Raw genomic sequence first — 22436 nt, forward strand, 5'->3', positions numbered from 1 at the left:
GCCGCAGCGCTGGGATGTTTTAGGGCAGGGGGCCTTGGCTGTGTGCCACGATGCCTGTAAGACTGTGCCGCGACGCTAGGCCTGTTTCAGGGACCCTCATTTTTTCATTTTTAGGGCATAGGTTCAGGGGCTTGGGGGATGATTTCACCACCTTGTGTGGGGGAATTGGAGGTCCTAAGAGCCCGGGATTGGTCTTGGGGTTCAAGTATGGAATCGAATAGTAATGAAAATTGTATTTGTGGGTTGTGACTAGGTTACCGCTAAGGCTTAGAAGAGGATCGTTCTCGAGAGTCGTACCTGCCTGCCTAATTGCTTACACTCGAACCAAAGGTAAGAAAACTATCGAAAGAGTGATATCGGTATTCGTAGCCCAGCTAAGCATCTTGGGAATCTGGTTCCCACTATTCTCACCAAACTTACTCCCGATAGCTGGCATGGCCTCAAAAGCCCAGTACAGAAGTGCGGGGGCATAGCCATAGAAACTATACTTTGACTCCTTCTGTTTTTTGCTTGAACCCTCTTTCTTCTTCTCCTCATAATGATTCAATTGCTTCTGCATGTCCTTGTGAACTCCTCTAATAACCTTCCTGTTGACGCCGTTTTTCGTCAACAGTGAAATAAGAGCACGAAAACAATAAGTAATTATGGCCTGGAAAATACGATAAAACAAATGGGATTTTTTTACGTAGTTCAGCGGTTAGCTCTGCCTAGTCCATGAGTCTTTGTTATTAAAACTTAAGATGATCTCTGGAAATTCTTCAAGAATGAATTCTCCAGAGTTTTCTCTCAAGATTACAAAAATTCCGTCCCTTTTCATGGTGCATGACCTCTCTATTTATAGAGGAGGTTTCAGAATACTATCCCACACATTTCGGAAAGTTATTCTGTATATGCAAATAAATTTAATGGCATTAAAAGCCTGTAATCCTATATACAAGGAAACGTCCCCTGAAGATCAGGGAGCGTATAACTGAATAATAAATATCCCTTTATTATAGGGGATTTACAACAATCAATGTAGACCGCGTCTCTCCAAAATGACTCATTAGGATATTCAAAGTTATCAATCTACATTGTCAATGTTGTTCCCACCCAGGTCTCTTACTGACTTTCAAGCTATGACATTTCCCGGAGATCATGCGACGTCAAGCTCATACTTATGTCAGGCTCGGAGCCCCTGATCCGAGGCCATCCAAGAACAGACGTGCTTTGATATCTGTCTTTCGAGCTTGTAATGGTTTCGAGGTTGCCCGCTGCTTGTCGGTCTGGTGCCTAGGTTGCGGACACGTGTTCCAGACATTACGAGCCCATTCCTAACGAATCCAGCTTTCGAGATCACAATTCTTAAGGCTCGAAATCTAGGTGTAACACTTCCTGAAGAACAACTTCCCCCACAGATACTTGAAAAAATAGTCAAGTTCCTCAACCATCTTCAGGGAATCACCCCATATCTGTGTTGTCTTCTCTAGGACATTCAGTACCCCCTCTATCAAATAGCACAAACCCAACTTAAATGCATCTTCTGGGTTTGTCGAGGCCTTCAAAGCATCTTTCAACTGGCTGAAACTAACTTTGGAATCACCATTAAAGTATTCTTGGATGATCCTATCACTTGAAAGATACTCTCTCAACTCATCTGGGGACGGGGTGTTCCCAAAATTCAGCCTGGTGACTAGGGCAAACTCTGCAATCTCAAATCTGCAAAGAATGTTGCCCAAGTAGAACTGGTCCTCTTCAGCCTTCTTACTTTCTACCTTCCGCAACATAAGCTGATGCAGTAGAACCCTAGAAAAACTAAAGGGCTTAGCCTTGAAGAACTGTCCCAACGGGCATGCCTCTGCCCGTTCAATCAGGTCGTGCCGCTTAAACTGATCTATAAGGGTTTCCAAGTAAGCACTACCCGTATAGGTGACACGACCAGGAAATTGCTTCTCCAATGGTACAATCAAATCAAGCATCTGAAAAAAAAAATGTTAAAAATACAATTTTAAACAATCTGGTAACTATCAAGGACCATTGAGGCATGTCGAGGCCATCAAGGTTTAAAACAAATCAAACAACATATACACTATCGAGGTCTGTCGAGGCCTATCAAGGCATAGGCAAAATTTGAAATTACCCAATTCTATCGAGGCATATCAAGACTTATCGAGGCCCATGTAAAATCAGAAAATGCATAGTTCTATATCGAGGCATATCAAGGTAATGCAAAATCATAAAATATCTACCTTATCGAGGCCTATAAAGGCCTATCGAGGGACGTGCTAAATCAGCAATATGTCTTATACTATCGAGGCCTATCGAGATCATAATCTAACAGTTACTACTGAGGCCTCTCGATTTCTATAAAGGTGAATAAAAATCTCGAAAATAAACTCAGATTTCTTCATACCCCATCCCCGATCTATTCTATAAACAAAAATCAACAACAACAACAAAAAACAGGCACATACACATATTGCAGATTAAAAAGGAAATCCATCACATTTGCATTCTTTGGGGTTGTTTCCTCAAGGTTTGGTCGTTTGCTTGACATTCTTCTCCTTTTCCTTCTCTGATCGTCAACTCCAACAATATCCGAGCCACAGATGCTTGGTCGTGGTCATGGAAGACAATGTTTCTTCAATTTGCTTGGGTTCTGATGGATTAAATTGGGTTTTAGAGTTTTTTTCCTTCAGGGCAGAGAAAGTGAGAGAGAGAATATAGAGAGACCGAGAAAATAGAGAGAGACTATGAAAAACAAATGTCAGGGGTATTTTTGGAACTAAAGGAAACAATAGGACCAATATAACATGTATAGCGTGGCTAAAATAATTTTATTATAGGACCTCATTTAATGCATCATTTCTCAAATTTGCCATTATATATCCAGATAGAGCTTACAATACATATAGCATACAAACAGGCATAGATGATATATATTATATAGATTGGAATTAATAATGCATGCAAAGTTCATTAGAATATCTAAGAGAAGATATATGAGAGTGAATGAGTGACCGACAGCTTTTCAGAAACCCTTTTCTTTTTTGGATGAAAGAATGAGGTGAAGATATGAATTTATATATTGTTGCATTGGGTGGGGTTAGGGAGATGGAGATGGAGATGGGAAGTGGGGCAGTGTGTGAGCAGCGTGTGTAATATTATAGCTTCAAATTTTGGTGCTCCACAACGCATTTGCTTTCTTCCTTTCCTTTGCATCTTCATAATAACCCTCGTTTCGTTGGCACCAACCTTTTCAGCTTCGCATGCGCTACATATTTTTATCTACACTACTTTTTCACCCTTCCCTTTTTCGATCGGCCTCTTATTTTTTTACATTTATTTCTCTCGGAATTTTATAATGGAAACACGTGTAAAGAATAATAGTTCCATATGTTCAAAAAACAAATTAGTCATTGAGATGAGATCCGATACAATAATGAAGTGAAATTCATAGTCGTTGATGTGATATGTCTTGTAATTTTTCATCACAACTCGAATACAAATTATAATTTATATAACGAACAAATGACTAATGAAACGACACTTGGCTTTAGATGCCTAATTTTGCGATTTCAGTTTCTTCCTTAAATTTAGGATGCGTAAACACCTGGACAGACCACTCTCAATGGTCTACAACTATCTATCTATATCTCTCTCTCCTAACTTTGTCAAGATAGTGCATTTCTTTTCATTTAGCTCTTGTTTTCTAATTACTTTTTAAGAACGTCATTTTAAAAAGAATTTTTAGCATGATTTTTGCTGTTGTTAATAATCAAGTTCAGAGTCAGTTTTTTCTTTTTAATAATCAAGTTCTCAAGTTTAGAAGAAAGTAGCAATTAAATCTTTATTGTTAAATTTTATATGCAAAATTTGTAATTTTCTATTTATTATATAGCCTTTAAACATAGTATAAACTTTTCTATTCAATAATAAAAATATAATTATCACTGTTTAGAACTCAAATTTTTAACGGTCAAAAAAAAAAAAAAAAGCTCTCGAGGATTAAATTGCTAAACTACAATTTTTTTTGAAAATATATTGATACTAAAATCTTTAAAATAACAGCAACTAACAAATGAATCTCTTAAAGAAAACAAAACCAACAAAGTTAATAGAAGGCAAATATATTATATATATTATTTAAAAAAATTCTGTGTATATATATTCAAAAGAAGTTTTTAATATAACAAAAGAAAAAAGAAAAATTTATTAATACAATAAAAACAATAATTTCAACATACAAAAATATTTAAGTTATATTATTTAATTGTATCTTATTATTATTGTTCATTTAAAAAAATATATCAATCAATGTAGTGTGAAATTTATGTTAATATGTAATTTATTATACTGTGATGTACACATTTTTATAATTTTAATTACCATTTTTGACAATTTTGTATCTTCTAAATCTGAGCCATCTGACTCTGTAGGAGCTCGGATTTGCTAATCTGTAGTCGTCTCGTAGGGGTTCATCTAAGTAGAGATTTGATTTAGACTTTCTTTATTATAGAATAAATAAGTATAATTATTAATAATATTGATGATATATGTTTTTGAGCTTTCTGGGTCAGCACACGTTAGTCTTCTTTTATGAGTTAAAATTGGAAAATTGAATAATTTAAAAAAAAAATTAACAAAAAATAGACAATTCAGAAGGTCATATTCAAAATATACCCCTTTTATATTTATATATATGTTAAGTAAGCTTATTATACCTATACATTACTTCAATTTTATATGAAATAAATTTATTTGACTTTGATTCATACCAGAAAAAAAAAATGTTATTGTAAAGTTATTTTAATATATTTTTTTCTTTTAAATTTGTAGTAAATATCCTCTTATAAATATATAGATATACACTAAGTTAATCAATCACCCAAATAAAATAAAAGAAGAATGATTATAAGTAAACACCCACAACGTTTCTATACCATATAATACTTTTACAAACAAAAAAAATACTGTTTGTCTTGGTTATGGAATCCCTCACTCGGTTGCTTCAACTAGGGGCTCTGCAACAAGATTTCTGATATCACCCTATGTGTAAAAGCCTAAAGATTATCAACCTTTGCTTTGCTAATGACTTAGTGATTTTCTGTAAAGCTAACAGCGGCTCAGTCCAGATTGTTAAACAGGTTTTTGAGGACTTCTGCAATAGTACAGGATTGAAGGCCAATCTCAGTAAATATCAAGTGTTTTTTGGAGGTGTTTCGGCTACTGTCAAGGTCCAGTTGCTTCAGATTTTGCAGCTTGAAGAGGGAACTTTTCCTCTTAAATATCTGGGGATTCCTATGAGGCCAACAAAATGGAAAGTGGCAGATTGTGGTGAGATCCTTAAAAAAATTAAACTAAAGCTTCACACTTGGGCTAGTAGACATTTATCTTATGCAGGGCAGACTCAACTCATTACATCTGTTCTTTTGGGTTTGCGAAACTACTGGATGAACATCTTCTTGCTCCCTCAAAGCATAGTTAAAGAGGTAGACAAGCTATGCTTGTGGTTTCTATGGGGTAACAATGGTACCAGAAGTAATTTTCATCTCACCTCCTGGTCCACTGTTTGCTTGCCAAATTTTTTTGGAGGTTTGGGTTTCGGTGAAGGAGCTAAGTGGAACAAGGCAATGCTTGCCAAATATGTTTGGGCTATTAGTCACCAACAAGAGACTCTGTGGGTGAAATGGATAAACACTGTATACTTAAAGGGTCAAAGTTTCTGGCAATACCAACTTAAGGCAGATTCAAGTTGGTATTGGCGCAAAATTTGTCACATTCGAGAAATTTTTACTCAAAAGGAAGTCGATGAAGCTGGCAGTCAAGGGAGATTCAAAATTGGTTTGCTTTATACGAGATTTATACACCAAGATCCAGTCAAGTACCATCGCTTTGTGTGGAATAGGATGAGTGTGTCAAAGCATCGATTTATTACTTGGCAAGCGGTGAATGATAAGTTGTTAACTTGGAATCACTTGCATGGGTTGCTTATGCATCTTGATTGCTTCCTCTGCCCGGTTTGTGAACAAGCTGAAGAGAACCATGAACATTTATGTTTTGATTGCTTTTTCTCTCAGCAGGTGGTGCATCAAATACAAGATTGGATTGGATGCAATTTGCCTTTAAAATTCAGTGGCTGGACCCGTTGGATTGAAGATATGAGAAGAGATGTTAAGGCAGCGATTGTGGCGGCTGTATTTTCAGCAACAATTTATTATATTTGGTATAATCAGAATACTTGTTTTGTTAATAGTTACTCTCATAGAGTCAATTTTATAATAGATATGATAAAAAAAGATATTATCCATAGAATTAGTTGCTTTATACAAAAGAAAATGAAAGGATCTTTGTAAAGAAAATATGTTCCTTGTAATGTTGCTGGTGTCATCTCGTTAAGGAGGTTGTTAGTTTGTATTCTGGTTGTAATTAATAAAATTTTTCTTTCTTGATAAAAACAAAAAGAAAAATATATTAAGCCATATATTACCCAACATAATATATACAATAATATGGAATGTAGAACGCCTACCTATTCGCTTCAAGGCATAACTTTATTTAATTATATACAAACGGAGAATGTATTTATAAACTATAGTTTCTAAACCATGTGGAACTTTTTTTTAAAAAAAAAAACTTATTAAGAATTCATATTGCACAACATATACAAATAATTTGAAAATAAATAAAAATGTGAAAAAATAAAATAAAAAATAATATGAATGGAGAAAGCTTAAGATGACACATAAGCAGGCGTAATTTATATAAATACCAAGTAAAAATAACATGTAATGTGCATTTGTTTAGTTTTATTTAGAATATTTTTTAATTAATCCTATTATATCTTTATAATTGTCATATAAATTTTAAATAAATAAACAATATTATATATAAAAGAATGACATAAACATATTAAAATAAAAAATAAAACAAAAATATTATTTATGGTTTTTAAAAAAAAAATAATATGATAACATTTTAGATTCACAAATTACCCTATTTAAGGTACAAAAATTATTCAAATCACACCTCAATAATTGACGAAAAAAATTGTTTATTCTTGATATAATAGAAATGTCATTCTAATTTATTATGTAGTTACACAATCATACTATTTGTACACACGCAACACATATATATAATGCATTTATAATGTTTGTTGTTATTTAATATGAATATATCTATAAAATTTGAATTAAGTAATAAAAAATAATATATTTTCTTTCTAAATATAAATGAGAATTTTTTTAATGAAAATTAAGATTATGTATTATATATTATTATAATTATGTTATTTTTATCACATTTTAATTTATATTAATATAATAATTAAATATATAGTCTTCTATTAAATATTAATATAATAATAAAATTTGAATTTATATTAATATAATTATTAAATATATAGTCTTGTATTAAATATTATTATAATAATATTTGAATTTATATTAATATAATTAATAAATATTTATTTTTAATTAGTTTTAAAAATATATCCAATTAAATATTTGTAATATTTTGTTAAAATTAACATAAAAAATAATTAATAAAAAAACTGTTAAATATCTCTTCTTTATAAAAAGTGTATAGATAACGGAAATTCTTAATTTTACCGTTTTTTTCTGTTAACTTTAACGGAATATTATTATATTTAACATAATATTCTTATATTTAACAATAGATTGTAAACATGGCTTAAACTTAAATAAAATTAAACAAATTAAAATAGGATTTTTTTTTATATTGACTTAAAGTTAAATAAAATTAAATAATTAAATAAATTAAAATATGATATTTTTTAGATATTATATAATTATTTAAAAATAATAAAAGCATATATTTTATAACTTAAATAAAATTTAATTAAACTTAAACTTCTCGTATTAGAATAATATCATATTAAACATATAATATAATATAATCTACTATCAACAACTTAAATTTAAAAATGAAGTGTGTACATAGCAGAAATTCTTGATTTTAACAGTTTTTTATTTATTTTTTCTGTTAACTATAACAAAATATTCTTATATTTAATAGAATATTCCTATAACGGTAGATTGTAAACATGACTTAGATTTAAATAAAATTAAATAAAAAAATAATTAAACAAATTTTATATTTTTGAGTATTGACTTAAACTTAAATAAAATTAGATAAATTAAAATATGATATTTTGAGATATTTTACAATGATAATCATTTTAAAATAATAAAATCATAATTTTATAACTTAAATAAAATTTAATTAAACTTAAATTTTACGTATTAGAATAATATCATATTAAACATATAATATAATCTACTATCAACTAGCAATAAACTTAAATTTAAAAATGACGTATAATATTAATATTATATTAAATATTTAATATATAATCTCTAATTGTTATTACCAAATTCAAAAATTAAAACAAATATAAAATTAAACAAAAAGTAATTAATTAATTAAAATAGACGATGCATGTATACTACTCTACACTATGAATTTTTCTATTATTATTTTATTTTTATTTTTATTATTAATTTTTTAAAAAATATTATTATAATTTATATATATATGTCATGTAGTCATGTAAATATAAATATATGTCACTGTTGTATTTAGATATCGTATATGTAAAGATTATTAATTTAAATATTTATATATACTATAGAACTATAATTCATTCTATTAAATATATTATATGATAATTAAAAAATATATAATAAAAATAAATACATGATAAACATATTTACAACTTTAAAATTAATTCTCCTTGTTTTTCTTCAATCTTATTTATCATGTTTAATTTATTTCTTCATGTATTTATTTATATTTTATTTTAATATTAATAAGTACGGTGAAAATTATCAAAACGAGGGTAGCCTTCTTATTATGATACCGGCAATGCACTCTAATTAACGAACTAGAGTATTAATTATTCTTTTATTTATTATTATTAATATTATAATATAAATTTGTTCATAATTTAAGTAGATCTAAAATTAATTTAGACTAAATAACAAGTTAAGTATTTGCATTATGTAAGTTTCATTAAGTAATAAATGTGAATTGTTCAAGCACCCATTCAAGTTACACGTATTATTCTTATCTATTTCAGATTTGTAAGAATATATATATATATATATATATGTATATATACCTAACTAACAATCATACCATACCTTATTTTGATTTTAGATACTCAAAATGACATATCCTAACTAGAATCATAAGTATCAACTCACTAGCAACAAAGAGAATAAAATAATATCTGAAATTCTGAATCGATTAATTTCTCTTACTAACAACTTATAGTAAACAAAATTATTCGGACCTAAACAAATGAGTAAAATTATAACACTTTAAAGTAGAAGAGTAGAGTAGTGGAAATTAGATCCTATACCCATTTTAAATGATCCATTTTAATTTTTACCTACTATTTTTAACTTTTATTTTAGTACCCAAATTTTCAATTAATGTACCCATTATACCCTTTCAATTACATGTTTTTTTTCTCTCCTTAAACACACTACAATTAGAATGTATTTCTAATTTAACTATAATATAGCACATATAATACACATTACAACAACACTTAGAATCATGTACTCAAATAAGGGTAATTTGAGAAATCTCATGATAATAATGGGTAAAGTTCAACTAAATATATTTAGTGTCTAATTTTAGTTAACTACTCCTAAAAATGGGTAGTTGTCAACTTTTCTCTTTAAAGTATCTAGAAAGCTATCATTTTAATCTTTGTAATTATAATACCCTAAATGGAAGAGGGATACGTGTTATACTAGTTTGTAGTTACCATATATTTGTGAAACTTCTTTTAACTATTATCCACTATAGGCCAGGGCCTACCATAAAGTTTATTGTGCCCTCGGTGGAAAAATAAAAAGAAAATTTTCAAAAATATTATTTTTATATTATTAAATGTGCAAAAATATAAGAATTATAATTTTTTAATTTGTATTGGAAAATTTATTAAAAAAAAATTAAAGTATGAGAAACATAATTAGTAGCTAACTAAATTATGGAAATTACCATATTTTGTATCATAGTTATATTTTCTTTGTTTATGAAAGTAATTTTATTTTATTTTATTCAATTTTTTATTTTCTCCTTCATTTTTTAGTTATTTTTTTCTTACTTATTTTTTCTTTTTCTTTTTCTTCTTTTTTTTACCAATTTTTTCCATCATCCTTTTTTTTTCTTTCCATTTTACCATTCTTCTTCTTCTTCTTTTCATTTTTATTCATTTATCTATTTTTTTTATTTCATTTGTATTGTTATGTTTTTTTTTCATATTTTTTTCATTTTTCTTTCTATTGTTTCATTTTTGTATTTATTATTTTCTCTTTTTATTTTTTCATTTTTTCTACCAATTTTTTCATTCATATTTTTTTTTCTTTCCATTTTTCTTCTTCTTCTTCTTCTTTTCATTTTTATTCATATATCTATTTTTTTTCCTTCATCATTTCTTTTGTTTTGTTTTTTTGGTTTTGTTCCTTCATTTTTATTCATTTTTTGTACTTATTCTTTTCTAATTCCATTTTCTTTTTTTTCTTTCTTTTTTTCACACATATTTAACATTACATAATTATTTTAATAGTTTTTTTTATTTATTATCTTTTATTATTGCAGTTTTTTTATGGTTTTTACTACTGTATGTAAAAAAAAATCAAATCAATTTTTTCAGCATTTTTTTTACTGTAACACTTATATGAACACCAAAATTTGGAAAGAAAAAAAACTAATAAAAATATGAAAACGTGAATGGATAACAATTACCCAGATAGGAACATTCAAATCTAGAAAAAAAAATTCGCCCAAAAGAAGCGAGTGACTCAAGATATGCCATCGCTCTTCTCTCTTGACCTAAGATTTGGGGGTTATATGAAGAAGATGGGAGAGAAGGTGGAAGAGAAGGGAAATGGGGTGGATCTGATTTTTTTTATCTTAAGATTTGTGGTAATGGGTTACCTTCTCGTTCTTTATGTGTATATTTCTGGGGGTAACTAATTACCTTCACGTTCTTTGTGTGTATATTTCTAGGTGTAACTGATTACATTCACGTTCTGATGTGTGTATATTCTTGTGTTCATTATGGTAACTGGTTACCTATGTTACTGAAATCATAGTTACTTCTTCTTCCTTTTTTAATGAAGTGTTCTTCCTCTTTTTCCTTCAAATTTGATGTTTCTTTTCATATTTAATATGAGTAACCCATCACCCCTCTTATGGTAATTGCTTACCCCTCTTATGGCAGAAGTTACTCCTCTCAGGAAAACTGGTTACCCCTCCTGGTAAATGTTATTTAACCTAGCTCTAGGATTATTTTTTACATAGCTATCAATCAAGTAACTCATTACCTTACCCAGTATTTGAAAAAAAAAACATACAATTAAAAAAAAAAATTATAATAAATAAAAAAAATTTTTAAACACAATTCATATTAAAAAAAAAGTTTACAAAACAACCAAAGAAAAATTTAATATAAAAGTAGTAATATAAAAATAATATAAAAAAACAAATAAGCTAAAAAAAATAATAATAAAATTACAAACATACCCTCCCAAAATAATAAAACTTGATTAAGAGTAAAACTATGGCATAAGCCAACTTTTATACTAAAATATGAGAAAAATAAACCCATAAAAGTGAAAATTATTAAAAAAAAAACCATATTTTTGCACACTCTATTAAAATTCTCATATAAAATATAATTCCCTCAAAATAAAATCTCAGGTCCTTTTAATAAGAAGGCATTGTCAATTAAAAATTACTTGAGATATGACTTTTTTAACTTTCATTTAATAAATATGGACATTTTAAGGTTCTTCTTAATCTATGGTTTTTTCCTATCTTAAACTAATTGTGTGGGAAATTTTTTCCATATTTTAAAGTTTTTTCAAATAAAGCCATATTTTATTTATTAGTTTGGTATTTGTGTTATTATTTTGGGTATTTTTGTCATTACATCCTATTTATTTAAATGATTTATTTTAAAATATATATCTATTTTTTAACAAATATGTATTTTTTCTTTTACAAAAAGAAATCATTTTTTGTTATTCTTTCTACTCAATACATGTAAATATACATATATAACATGGGTAAAATTGAAATTTTAAATAAATTTTTTTTAGTTTGAATGTATAAAAAATGTCAAAATATATATTATAACATGCAAATAAAAGTGATTGACGTAGAAATAATAGTACATCACAACTAAGAATATTGTTAAGGGGCACTCCTTATCATCTAAAATGGAATGTTCATGCTTAATTTTTTTTATTTTGTTGTTGATTCTGATATAGATTGCAGATTACCAATTTACTTTTTGTTCTTGTCTTTGTTATGTTTGAAGTTATTTTAGGTTATTTTTGTGGTGTCCAAAAATATCATGTTACTTTTTGTTGTTGTTTTTGTTAATTTTATAGATTGCAAAGCACTAAATTACTTTTTCTTAATGTCATTGTTATGTTTGTAATTGTTTAAGGTTACTTTTATGGTGTCAAAAAAGTAATAAGTTACTTTTTGTTGCTATCTTTTGTTAATTTTATAGATTGCAAACTATTAAGCTATCTTTTGTTAATTTTATAGTTTGGAAAGTGATAGGCTGTTTTTTGTTGTTGTCTTTGTTATGCTTGTAATTGTTATATGTTACTTTTATGGTGTCTAAAAAGTGCTAAGTTACTTTTTGTTGCTGCTTTCTGTTAATTTTATAGATCGCAAAGTATCATGTTATGTTTTGTTGTTATATTTGTTAATTTTATAAATTTCAAGGTACCAAGTTACTTTTTGTTGTTGCTTTTTTTATGCTTGTAATTGTTCTAGGTTATTTTTATAGTGTCCAAAAAATACTAGGTCACTTTTTATAGTAGCTATGTGGAAGATTGATCTCGGCTAGAGAGGTTGGCATAAAGGAGATGCCACCTGATCAAAATCAATATGGAATTCCATAAAATTCCACTATTAATATATGTGTGTAAGCAACATAAAACAATCAATTGTTGTGGATGTAGCTTTAATGTTGACTATAAACATTTTGTTTTATTCAATAACTTGGAAAGTACTGGTATTGCATGGTTTGACCTGAAGAAATATACATAAATAATATAAAATCACAATATGTAAGTATATTATGAATAAGGTAACTTGATACAAAATTAAAGAATACCTAGTTACATTATTTAAACATTAAAAAATTATAAATAAGAAATTGTAGGTACGAGGTTACTTAATTGAGCAAGACAATGGATATAAACAATTGACAATGCACTTTTTGCAATACCAGATTTTTTTTTTCAAACCAATTAATGCACCCCAAGTTCAATTAATTTAAATAGCAGGTTCATACTAGATTATTTCATTAAGTTAAAATAATGCAATAAATCAAGTAATAAGTTGTTTTTTTCGACTATGAGGTTACTTTTTCCAAAATCAATTAATTTTCACAAAATTCAATTAATTAAAATTGCGGGTTCATCCCAAGTTACTTCATTAAGCTAAAAAAATCTAATGACAAGTTACTTTTTTCCAGTACGAGATTACTTTTGCCAAAATCAATTGAACCTTACATTATTCAATCAATAAAAATTATAACTACCAGATTATTTTTTGTAGCAAATATAGTAAATAATCAAGTGACAAGTAACTTTTTAGTCCTTGTTGGACAAGAAAGTTATTTTCCAGGTTACTTTATTTAGAGACAAACAACAAAATAGAGCAACACACATAAAATCAGAGGAAATGTTGTTATTATGAACAACCGAAAAATATATGAAATCAAACAAAATTAAATCTATATAGCAAACATTCGATCAATATAATTTATAGTTCAAATCAAATCTAACTCATACAAAACTGCAATTTCAATTTTTCTTATCTATTTTTGTATTCCTAAAAATTCTCTATTAGAGAAGATGAATGAAAAAAAATGGAGAATCTTGGATAAGAAAAAAATTTGGAGGTTCTCAGCTTCACAACGTGAATTTTTTCCCCAATTTAGTTACCTAAAACCCACCACTTCGTTGAACTGTTGGGCGATCTCTTAAGCACCATGACAACTTAGATTGAAATAAATGATGAGTATGGAGATGATGAAGATGCATAGTAAGATATGGAGAGAGAGATTATAGTGTGAATAGAAGAGAGAGAGTGGAGATCGATATATGAAGCGGGAGAGAGGAAAAGAGGGGAAAAAATAACTATTAGTGCTTTATGAAAATTTTACTTATATAGGAATTAAAAAGTTTCCAAATTAAATTTTTTTTTAATTCTTATTTCCAGATTTTAAACAAAAACTTAAAAAAGTCATAAATATGTAAATGGTTGTTAAAAAAAATCATATTTATATACAAAAAAAAAACCTATTATAAGTGGTAATTTTAAAAAATTGGGCCCTAGGGCTAAGGGGACCTTAGGTGTGACCTAGCCCGCCTTAGCCCATATTCGACCCTGCTATAGGGATATATTTGTGATGTGCAATTTTAATCCATTTTAATAAGCGTGAAGTAAAGTTTAGAGATCTTATTAAAATAAACCAGTTACACCAATATACTAGTTCAAGAACTAAACCTCTATCAAAATATAAATCTGAGAATTCAAAATATGGGCGGAAAATAGAAATTAAACACAATAAAATGCACGTAAATAAAGTATTGAGAATTGGGATTAGGATTAGGGATGCACATTTTCCCCATGGGGACGGGGCCCCGTGGGGACCTGCTTCTAATGAGGCGGGGAATCCCCGTCTAAATGGAGAACAGGACGGAGACGGAAATAATTTTCAATCCCCTAATGTTTAATGTGATGAGGGCGGGGATGACACTCCCCGCCCCGACAAGACCCCATTTAAATTATTATATATTTTTTAATATTTTATATATTTCTTTATGTGTTATTGTAGTATATTAGTAACTTTTTAAATATTATTTGGGATCATGTTTAGTATTTTAAATCATAAATGTTGTGCAATATTTTAATTTACATATAATTTACTATTTTTATTTCAAAATTTTAATCTAAAATTATTTTTTAAAATAAATGAGGTCCTGTAGGGATTTTCCATCCCAATAGGAGATTCCCCACCTGTCTCTGACGGGGAATAAGGGGGAATGGGGCGGAGACGAGAATTAAAATTATAAATGGGGATGGGAATGGGAGGAGTACTCCCCACTAGTTTTCCGCCCCGTGTGCATCACTAATTGGGATTGGTGACCATGCAATAAAATTTTCATTTATATAAAAAAAAAATAATAATATACATACGTATAGTATGGGCTTTAGTCACATTTTTTTTTTTGAGAAAAACTTGGTATCATCTCATATAACCCCTCAAGAGCAAAATTCAGTAAGAAAATGTTCAAAAAGGGAAAGATAGTATCAAAAAGATATCATTGATTAAAGGCATGAACCTAAATCCAAGAGCTAATACAAATTGGGTGGCCAATGCACCACACCATATGAACATCCTTAGCAAGTGAGTGAGCTACATTATTAGCACTTCTAGCACAATAGTGAAAAGTGATGTCGAAAAACTCGATACAAATATCAATGATATCCATAACATTGAAACAAGTAAGAATGGTGGGTAGTTTTGTTAATAAACCCCATCATGTCCAAAATTGTGGTCCGAATGGTTTACGCGGTTTTGCAATTTCATTCACACCCATATTATAATAATAGAAAGTAAGAGAGAATGATTCAAAATAATATCCACAAAAGAATATCAGTAATAGTGTGATTTATAAAATACAATAATTTAGCCACCTCCTTTTAAGTGAAAATTACATATTATACGAGAATTTTATTGTGCAAAAATATGGCTTTTTTTCAAGAAAAGTTAATCTATGACTTTTTTTGTTTTAATTTCACTTTTATGGGTTTAGTTTCCTATATTTTTATATAAAAGTTTGTTTATGCCATATTTTCACTCTTAATCAAGTTTTATGAATTTTGAAGGATATGTTTGTAATTTGATTATTTTTTTTGCTTATTTGATTATTTTTTTATATTAATTTTATATAACTATTTTTATATTAAATTTTTCGATGGTTGTTTTGCTAATTTTTTTTTGTAATATGAATTGTGTTTATTATTATTTTTTATTTATTGTAAACATTTTTTTCCCTTTTTTTTAGGTTGTACGTTTTTTTTAAAACCTGGGTAAGATAACCAATTACTTATTTAATTTTTCAAAGTTATGTAAAAAAAATCATACAGCTAGCTTAAATAACATTTATCTAGAGGGGTAACCAGTTACTTGTTTGTGTTTTTTCACATTTATGTAAAAAATAATCTTAGAGGTTAAATAGCATGTATCAGGAGGTGTAACCAGTTACAGTGCGATTAGTAACTAACTGCCATAAGAGGGGTAACCAGTTATCATAAGAGGTTGACGAGTCACTCATATTAGAAATGAAAAAAAAAACATCACATTTGAAGGAAAAAAAAGAAGAAGAGTAAGTATGATTTAGTAACCTAGGTAACCAGTTACCTCATAGAACCCAGAAATATACACACACATCAGAACGTGAAGGTAACTAGTTACCTCCTAAAATATACAAACAAACAACGTGAAGGTAACTAGTTACCATAGATCTCAAGATAGAAAAAAAAAAACCAGATCTGACCACGAACCAACCTCCTCCCTCGCCTCCGACCACTTGCCTCCAAATTGAACCAAAGAAGTAGTATTTTCCATACTTGTAATATTTTGTAAATTTTTAAGTGGTTAATTGGGTGTAACTGGTGAAGGTAACTGGTTACTTTAGTCTGCAATTGAATACGTCATTGAAAAACTTAATTGGAAAATATAACAGTTTTTCAAGGTAACTGGTTACTTTGTTATTACTGAATGTTTTGACAATTAGAATTCAGACCAATATCAAATGTTTTTTTATCGCAAAGACAAAGTTGAATCTAAAAACAACAGAGCCACGGCATAGAGGCAGAGCAAAAACGACCCCACAAATCGAAGCATTTTTATAAATATTAAAAAAAAAGGTGTATTACGCAAGATTGTAGAAAGACTAGAGGGAATTTTGAAGGTTCGTAGCTTGGATTTTCCCGAGAAAATCAGCTAAAGAGTGACAAATGGAAAATTACAAAAAGTGTTTTAACGATAAGAAAATATTAGGAAAATGAGAGAGAACAATGATTCGGGTTACAATATTTGGGAATAATTAGAAAAAAGGAAAAGTGCAAAACAAATCAATGGAGTATTTGATTAAAGATTATATGCGGTGTATAGATCTGCAAAATGCTTCAAATAGAAAATCCAAAAAGGGAAGATGCATTAATACAAATTAATTCAATACAGAAACCAAGAGGCAATCAAGAAAGAAAGCTGTACAGCAACATAGACATATTTACAAGAAAAGATTCAGAACTTGAAAAAGAATAATAAAGAAAAAACTTGTGAGCTTTTGAGCTTGGTTCTGAGCTCTAATGGCGGCTGGAGTTGCCGGAGGAGATGGGTGTTCTTGCTGAAAAAAAAAATTCTGTTGGGGATGTTTTTTATCGAGTCAAAATTTTAGCATTGTAGTATTTGGATGTTTAATTACAATACTACCCTCCTTAATGGATGATTTGTTTGTTTATTTTTTATTTTTTAATGTGGGATAACTTTTCCCATATTCTGATTTTTTGTAGTTAAATTTTTCCATACAAAGTAAGTAAAGTTTAATTACCATATTTTTGCACATTGATGGCTAAAAAGCCATATTTTTGAAAAATCCCCTCCTTTTAAAGTACCAAAATAGTAATCAAAATTGTATTGAGAAATTCTGGCACAAGCGTATTTTGTGCAATATTAAAGCCCAAGAGTCGTGTCTTTATGAAAGTTGCTGGGATTGGTCCACACTAATTAATTGGGCTTTAGGGTCAAAGTAGGGCGAGTTACGTTCTGGGCTGCTACAAGGGATATAGTTCGGAGGCCCATTATTGAAAGGCTTGTCGAAGCGGGTCTTGTGGCCTTTGCCAGAGGCTTCCATTTGTGTTGGCAGGTGTTGCAAAGAGAAAATTTAGACTTCTAGTGAAACAATTAATTTTAATTGTGCTCAGATATGAAACAAGAAGAACTAAGTTGTTGAGTATTTCATAAATTATAATTTAAAAATATTGTGAATTGGTTAAATACAATATTTTTTGGTTTATTCTATATAAAATTACAAAAACAAAAATTCTTTACAAATAATTTTTTAAATACAAGTTATAAAATTCATCGTTAGAACAATTTTTTTAAAATAAAAAAAATTTAATCTTTTCAATATTTTAAAAATATTAAAAATAATTATTTTCGTAATTATAATGTCTATTTATTTTTTTGAAGATTTTAATATGAAATAATTGAATAAAGTATATATATAAGATACTACATAAAATTATAAAAAATATTTATATATGAAATAAGAATAAATAACAGTAATTTTGTCGATTTGAAATTTTTATTAAAGAAAACTAAGAAATTTCTTATATTTTTTACCTGAAGACTTGTGTATTTTAATGACTGTTACTTTTTATCATTTGAAAATATTTAAAATATATAAGATATGAACCTTGTAATATAGTGAGGAAAAAAATGTTTGTAAAAATGTCTTAAGCCATTATTGTAGCTAACAAGCAGCATTATAATGCATGATTTAGGTTGTGGTTGGCACTATTTTTTTAGAAGAGCTTTTTTTAATTTTTAGGAATAGAAACTCTTTTCATCGGTGTTTGGGTTTAATATGCAAGAAAGCTTATTAGTACAAAAAGCTATTTCTAGAGAAGCAACTCAGGGCAGCTTCTTGAAAAAGCATTTCTCTATAAGCCAAAAGCCAAAAGCTGAAGAGATGCCAGATGGGGCCATAGAAAGAGGAGCGGATACTGTAAAATGCATAGCTGCGGGTATTACGTTGTCCATATATCCAAGGATGCACTTGGAGAAGCACATGTTCATGGAAAATGTGAGAAAAAGAATGACTTTATATTCTTATGTTATTATTATTATTATTTTTGTGATAATCTCCCAATTATGTCACCTCTTGCCTCCACACTTTTTCTTATAGCTTTCTCCTCCTTTATTGGTATAAATGAATTTCAAGCAAATGGTCTTGTTCTATCTTCTCTTCTTTTTCTTTTTTTCCACATTACAATCCAAACATAACCTAAGAATATTGAGCATGAAATTTGAACATGATTTGAAAGTGCATTGTTGTTATCATTTCACATTTGTGTCATTGTGTCTCTACGAGAAGACTTTAACATTAAAAAGTATTACAGGCTTTTGTTTCACAGACTTTTCTTTTCTTGTTTTCCTCATAATCAATTATATATACATATTTTGCATGCTGGTCGGCTATAATTTTGCATGCTCATGTGTAGTGCTATAAAGTTTTTTGTAAGAAATTTTTCTGTTATTCTGGAAGCAGTAGCAATGATGGTGGCTTTTGATTGATCTTTTCTGCTTTAATTATCTTTACACTTCATAGAGCAGAAGCAGTAGGGTTAGCTTTAGTCTTTGCTTATCATAAGAGATCCTTGTATGCTAATGAGTTATGATCTTTGTTAGAAGATATAACAAGTCTATTATTTAATTTTTCTGAGATATCTCTAATTCATGTTCGTCGTTCGGCTAATAAAATTGCTCATGAATTAATTACACATGCATTCAGGGGTGAATGATAAACTTGCATAGTTAAATCCATCATTCTTATTTTATATATTTCACTTTGATTATTTTCAATGAAATATTTCATTGTTAAAAAAAAATTATATATACATATTTACACACTAATACTATAGTGTATAAAACTAGAAGTTTGTCGCGTTCCATGTACTTTTAATTTTCTGGCCATATTGGACAAAATCGAGTCCACATACATGCATAGTTAGAAGAAAAGTTGGACACAGACAATTAAGAACTTATATAAAAATAGAAAGGAAAAGAAATTAGAGCAGAGATATTTGGTTGTTGTGGGGTTGAAGTCTTCTTCTGGATTATTTAGTAAAAAACAAATGCCTTGTTAACTACGTTTTGCGAGTATTCTTCCTTCTACGAAAATGAACCTACGAAAGGCAAAGCCTTCGTTTGGTCAATTGAAGACCGCCCTCCAAATTCAACTAAGTCACACTCTCAAGCCTTCTCTAACAACCTTTATAAGAAGAAGAAAAAAAACCCATTTTTTTTTTTTATAAAATATTGTTTTCCTTCTAATTTATATATTATATAAAAATCATTAGAAAGCCCCTTAAATGGAGCTCGATTGGTCCTAAATCTCACCGAACTTCGTGAAAGAGATATTGAGATCCTTACTAATTGTAGTCAAAATAAAGTCAACATCTTTTTTCTTCTCAATATTTCTATAATTTTTTCTGCTCAACATTCTATAAAAAAGTATACTTGCATGGTCATGGAGAGTACCTAACAAAACAATATATAATGACTATATTAATACTCTTGTATCCTGACCCGATAGATTAAACACGTGAGATGTGTGGACTCGAGTGACCAAGTCAGATTTATTTATTTATTTATTTATTTTTTTGAAATGGCAATTCCCAAAGTCAGAATTTGTAATGAGAAGAAAATGGGGGAAGCTCAAGCTGAAGACCCCACCAGGCTTCCTCCCCCTGGTGATTGTCTTCAGATAAAATAATAAAAATTCCCATACATATTTCCTACTTTTTTTTTCTTAGTTACTTATGTATAAGTTTTTTAGTACTATTTTAACTGAAAAATGAAAAAAAAAATCAACAAAAATTTGGCACGGGGAATTAATTTTATTTAATTAGATTGAATTACTAATTATTTTATGATTAGATTGAATTAGAATAGGTTGGAATTGATTAGATTATTTGAATACGTATGTATTGTATTTGGTACATTAATTGTATATAATCATAAGTTAATCGAATAAATAAAAATTATATCTTGAATAAAAACCACATAAATAGGCTATATTAATATATAAGATATGATAATTCTAAAAAAATTGAAATATATATAACATAATATAATATAAAATTAATATATTTTCTATATAATAAATGTGTAGATAACATAAATTATTGGTTTTAATGGTTTTTTATTTTTTTAAGGTTAACTTTAACGGAATATTCTTATATTTAACTGAATATTCTTATATTTAACAGTAGTTTATAAATACTTAAACTTAAATAAAATAAAATAAATAATTAAAAAATAAAAATAATATATTTTTGAGATATTATACAATAATAATTATTTAAAAATAATAAATAATTAAACAAATTAAAATATGATATTTTTGAAATATTTTACAATAATAATTATTTAAAAATAATAAGATCATATGTTTTATAACTTAAATATAATTTAATTAAACTTAAACTCACTTATTAGAATAATATTATATTGAATATATAATATAATCTATAGTGAATTAGCAACAAATTTTTTTTTTTTTTTAAAACTAGCAAGAAACTTAAATTTAAATTCCATGCATAATATTTAATATTACATTAAATATATAATATGTGATCTCTTGTTGTCCTTCCCAATTCAAAAACTAGAACAAACATAAACTTAAATAAAAATAAATAAATTATTTAATTAAATATGATATTTATTTGAAATTTATATGATATTAATATAAATTTAATAAAAATAATTAATAAATTCTATAAATAAGACCGTAAAATTTATATGATATTAATTAAAATAATTAATAAAGCAAACGTGCATATTGCACTATAATATATATATATATATATATATATGATAATAGAAAATTTGAATTAAAAAAAAATTACGGTGTCACATAAATTTAGGACCGCCCCATGAGATTGTCATAACCCTATTCTTATTTTATTGTAGATTGCTAATTAATCCTCGTTAATTAAATATTAAATTAGAACTATAATTTTTTTTAACTTTGATCAAGGATATTCTAATTTAATTAATACACTTATATGTATACTAGATACAAACAATGTGGAATGTAAGTTTATTTATAGAATTTATTAATTATTTTTATTTAATTTGTATCATTTTCATATAAATTTTAATAAATAAAAAATGATTTAAATGTATTAAATGAAAAATTAAATCAAAACATTGTTTATGATTTTTTTAAATGGATACATAATACAATAACTTTTTAAAACATAAATAATAATTTTTTTAATAAAAATTAAGATTAGGTATTATATATTATTATTATAATGATATTTTATAATATTTAAATTTATATTAATATAAGTATTAAATGTCTAATTTTGTATTAAATATTATTAAAATAATAATATTTTATAATATTTAAATTCATATTAATAAAATTAGGATTATATAATAATGATATTAAAACATTTAAATTTATATTAATATAATTATTAAATATCTAGTCTTGTATTCTATATTATTATAATAATGTTATTTTATAACAATTGAATTTAAATTTAGATTTATATTAATATAATTATTATGTATATAT

General features: G+C 27.5%; 1 protein-coding gene across 1 annotated transcript; it reads left to right on the forward strand.

Annotated features, from left to right (window-relative positions):
- Window positions 1-5030: 5030 nt before the first annotated feature.
- On the forward strand, window positions 5031-6270 carry LOC133795071 (uncharacterized). The gene is made up of 2 exons (XM_062232523.1): window positions 5031-6176; window positions 6265-6270. The coding sequence occupies exons 1-2, from the start codon at window positions 5031-5033 to the stop codon at window positions 6268-6270; spliced, it is 1152 nt and encodes a 383-aa protein (XP_062088507.1).
- Window positions 6271-22436: the final 16166 nt, after the last annotated feature.

The sequence above is a fragment of the Humulus lupulus genome, chromosome 8 (genome assembly GCF_963169125.1).
Source record: "Humulus lupulus chromosome 8, drHumLupu1.1, whole genome shotgun sequence".
NCBI classification, from domain to species: Eukaryota; Viridiplantae; Streptophyta; class Magnoliopsida; order Rosales; family Cannabaceae; genus Humulus; species Humulus lupulus.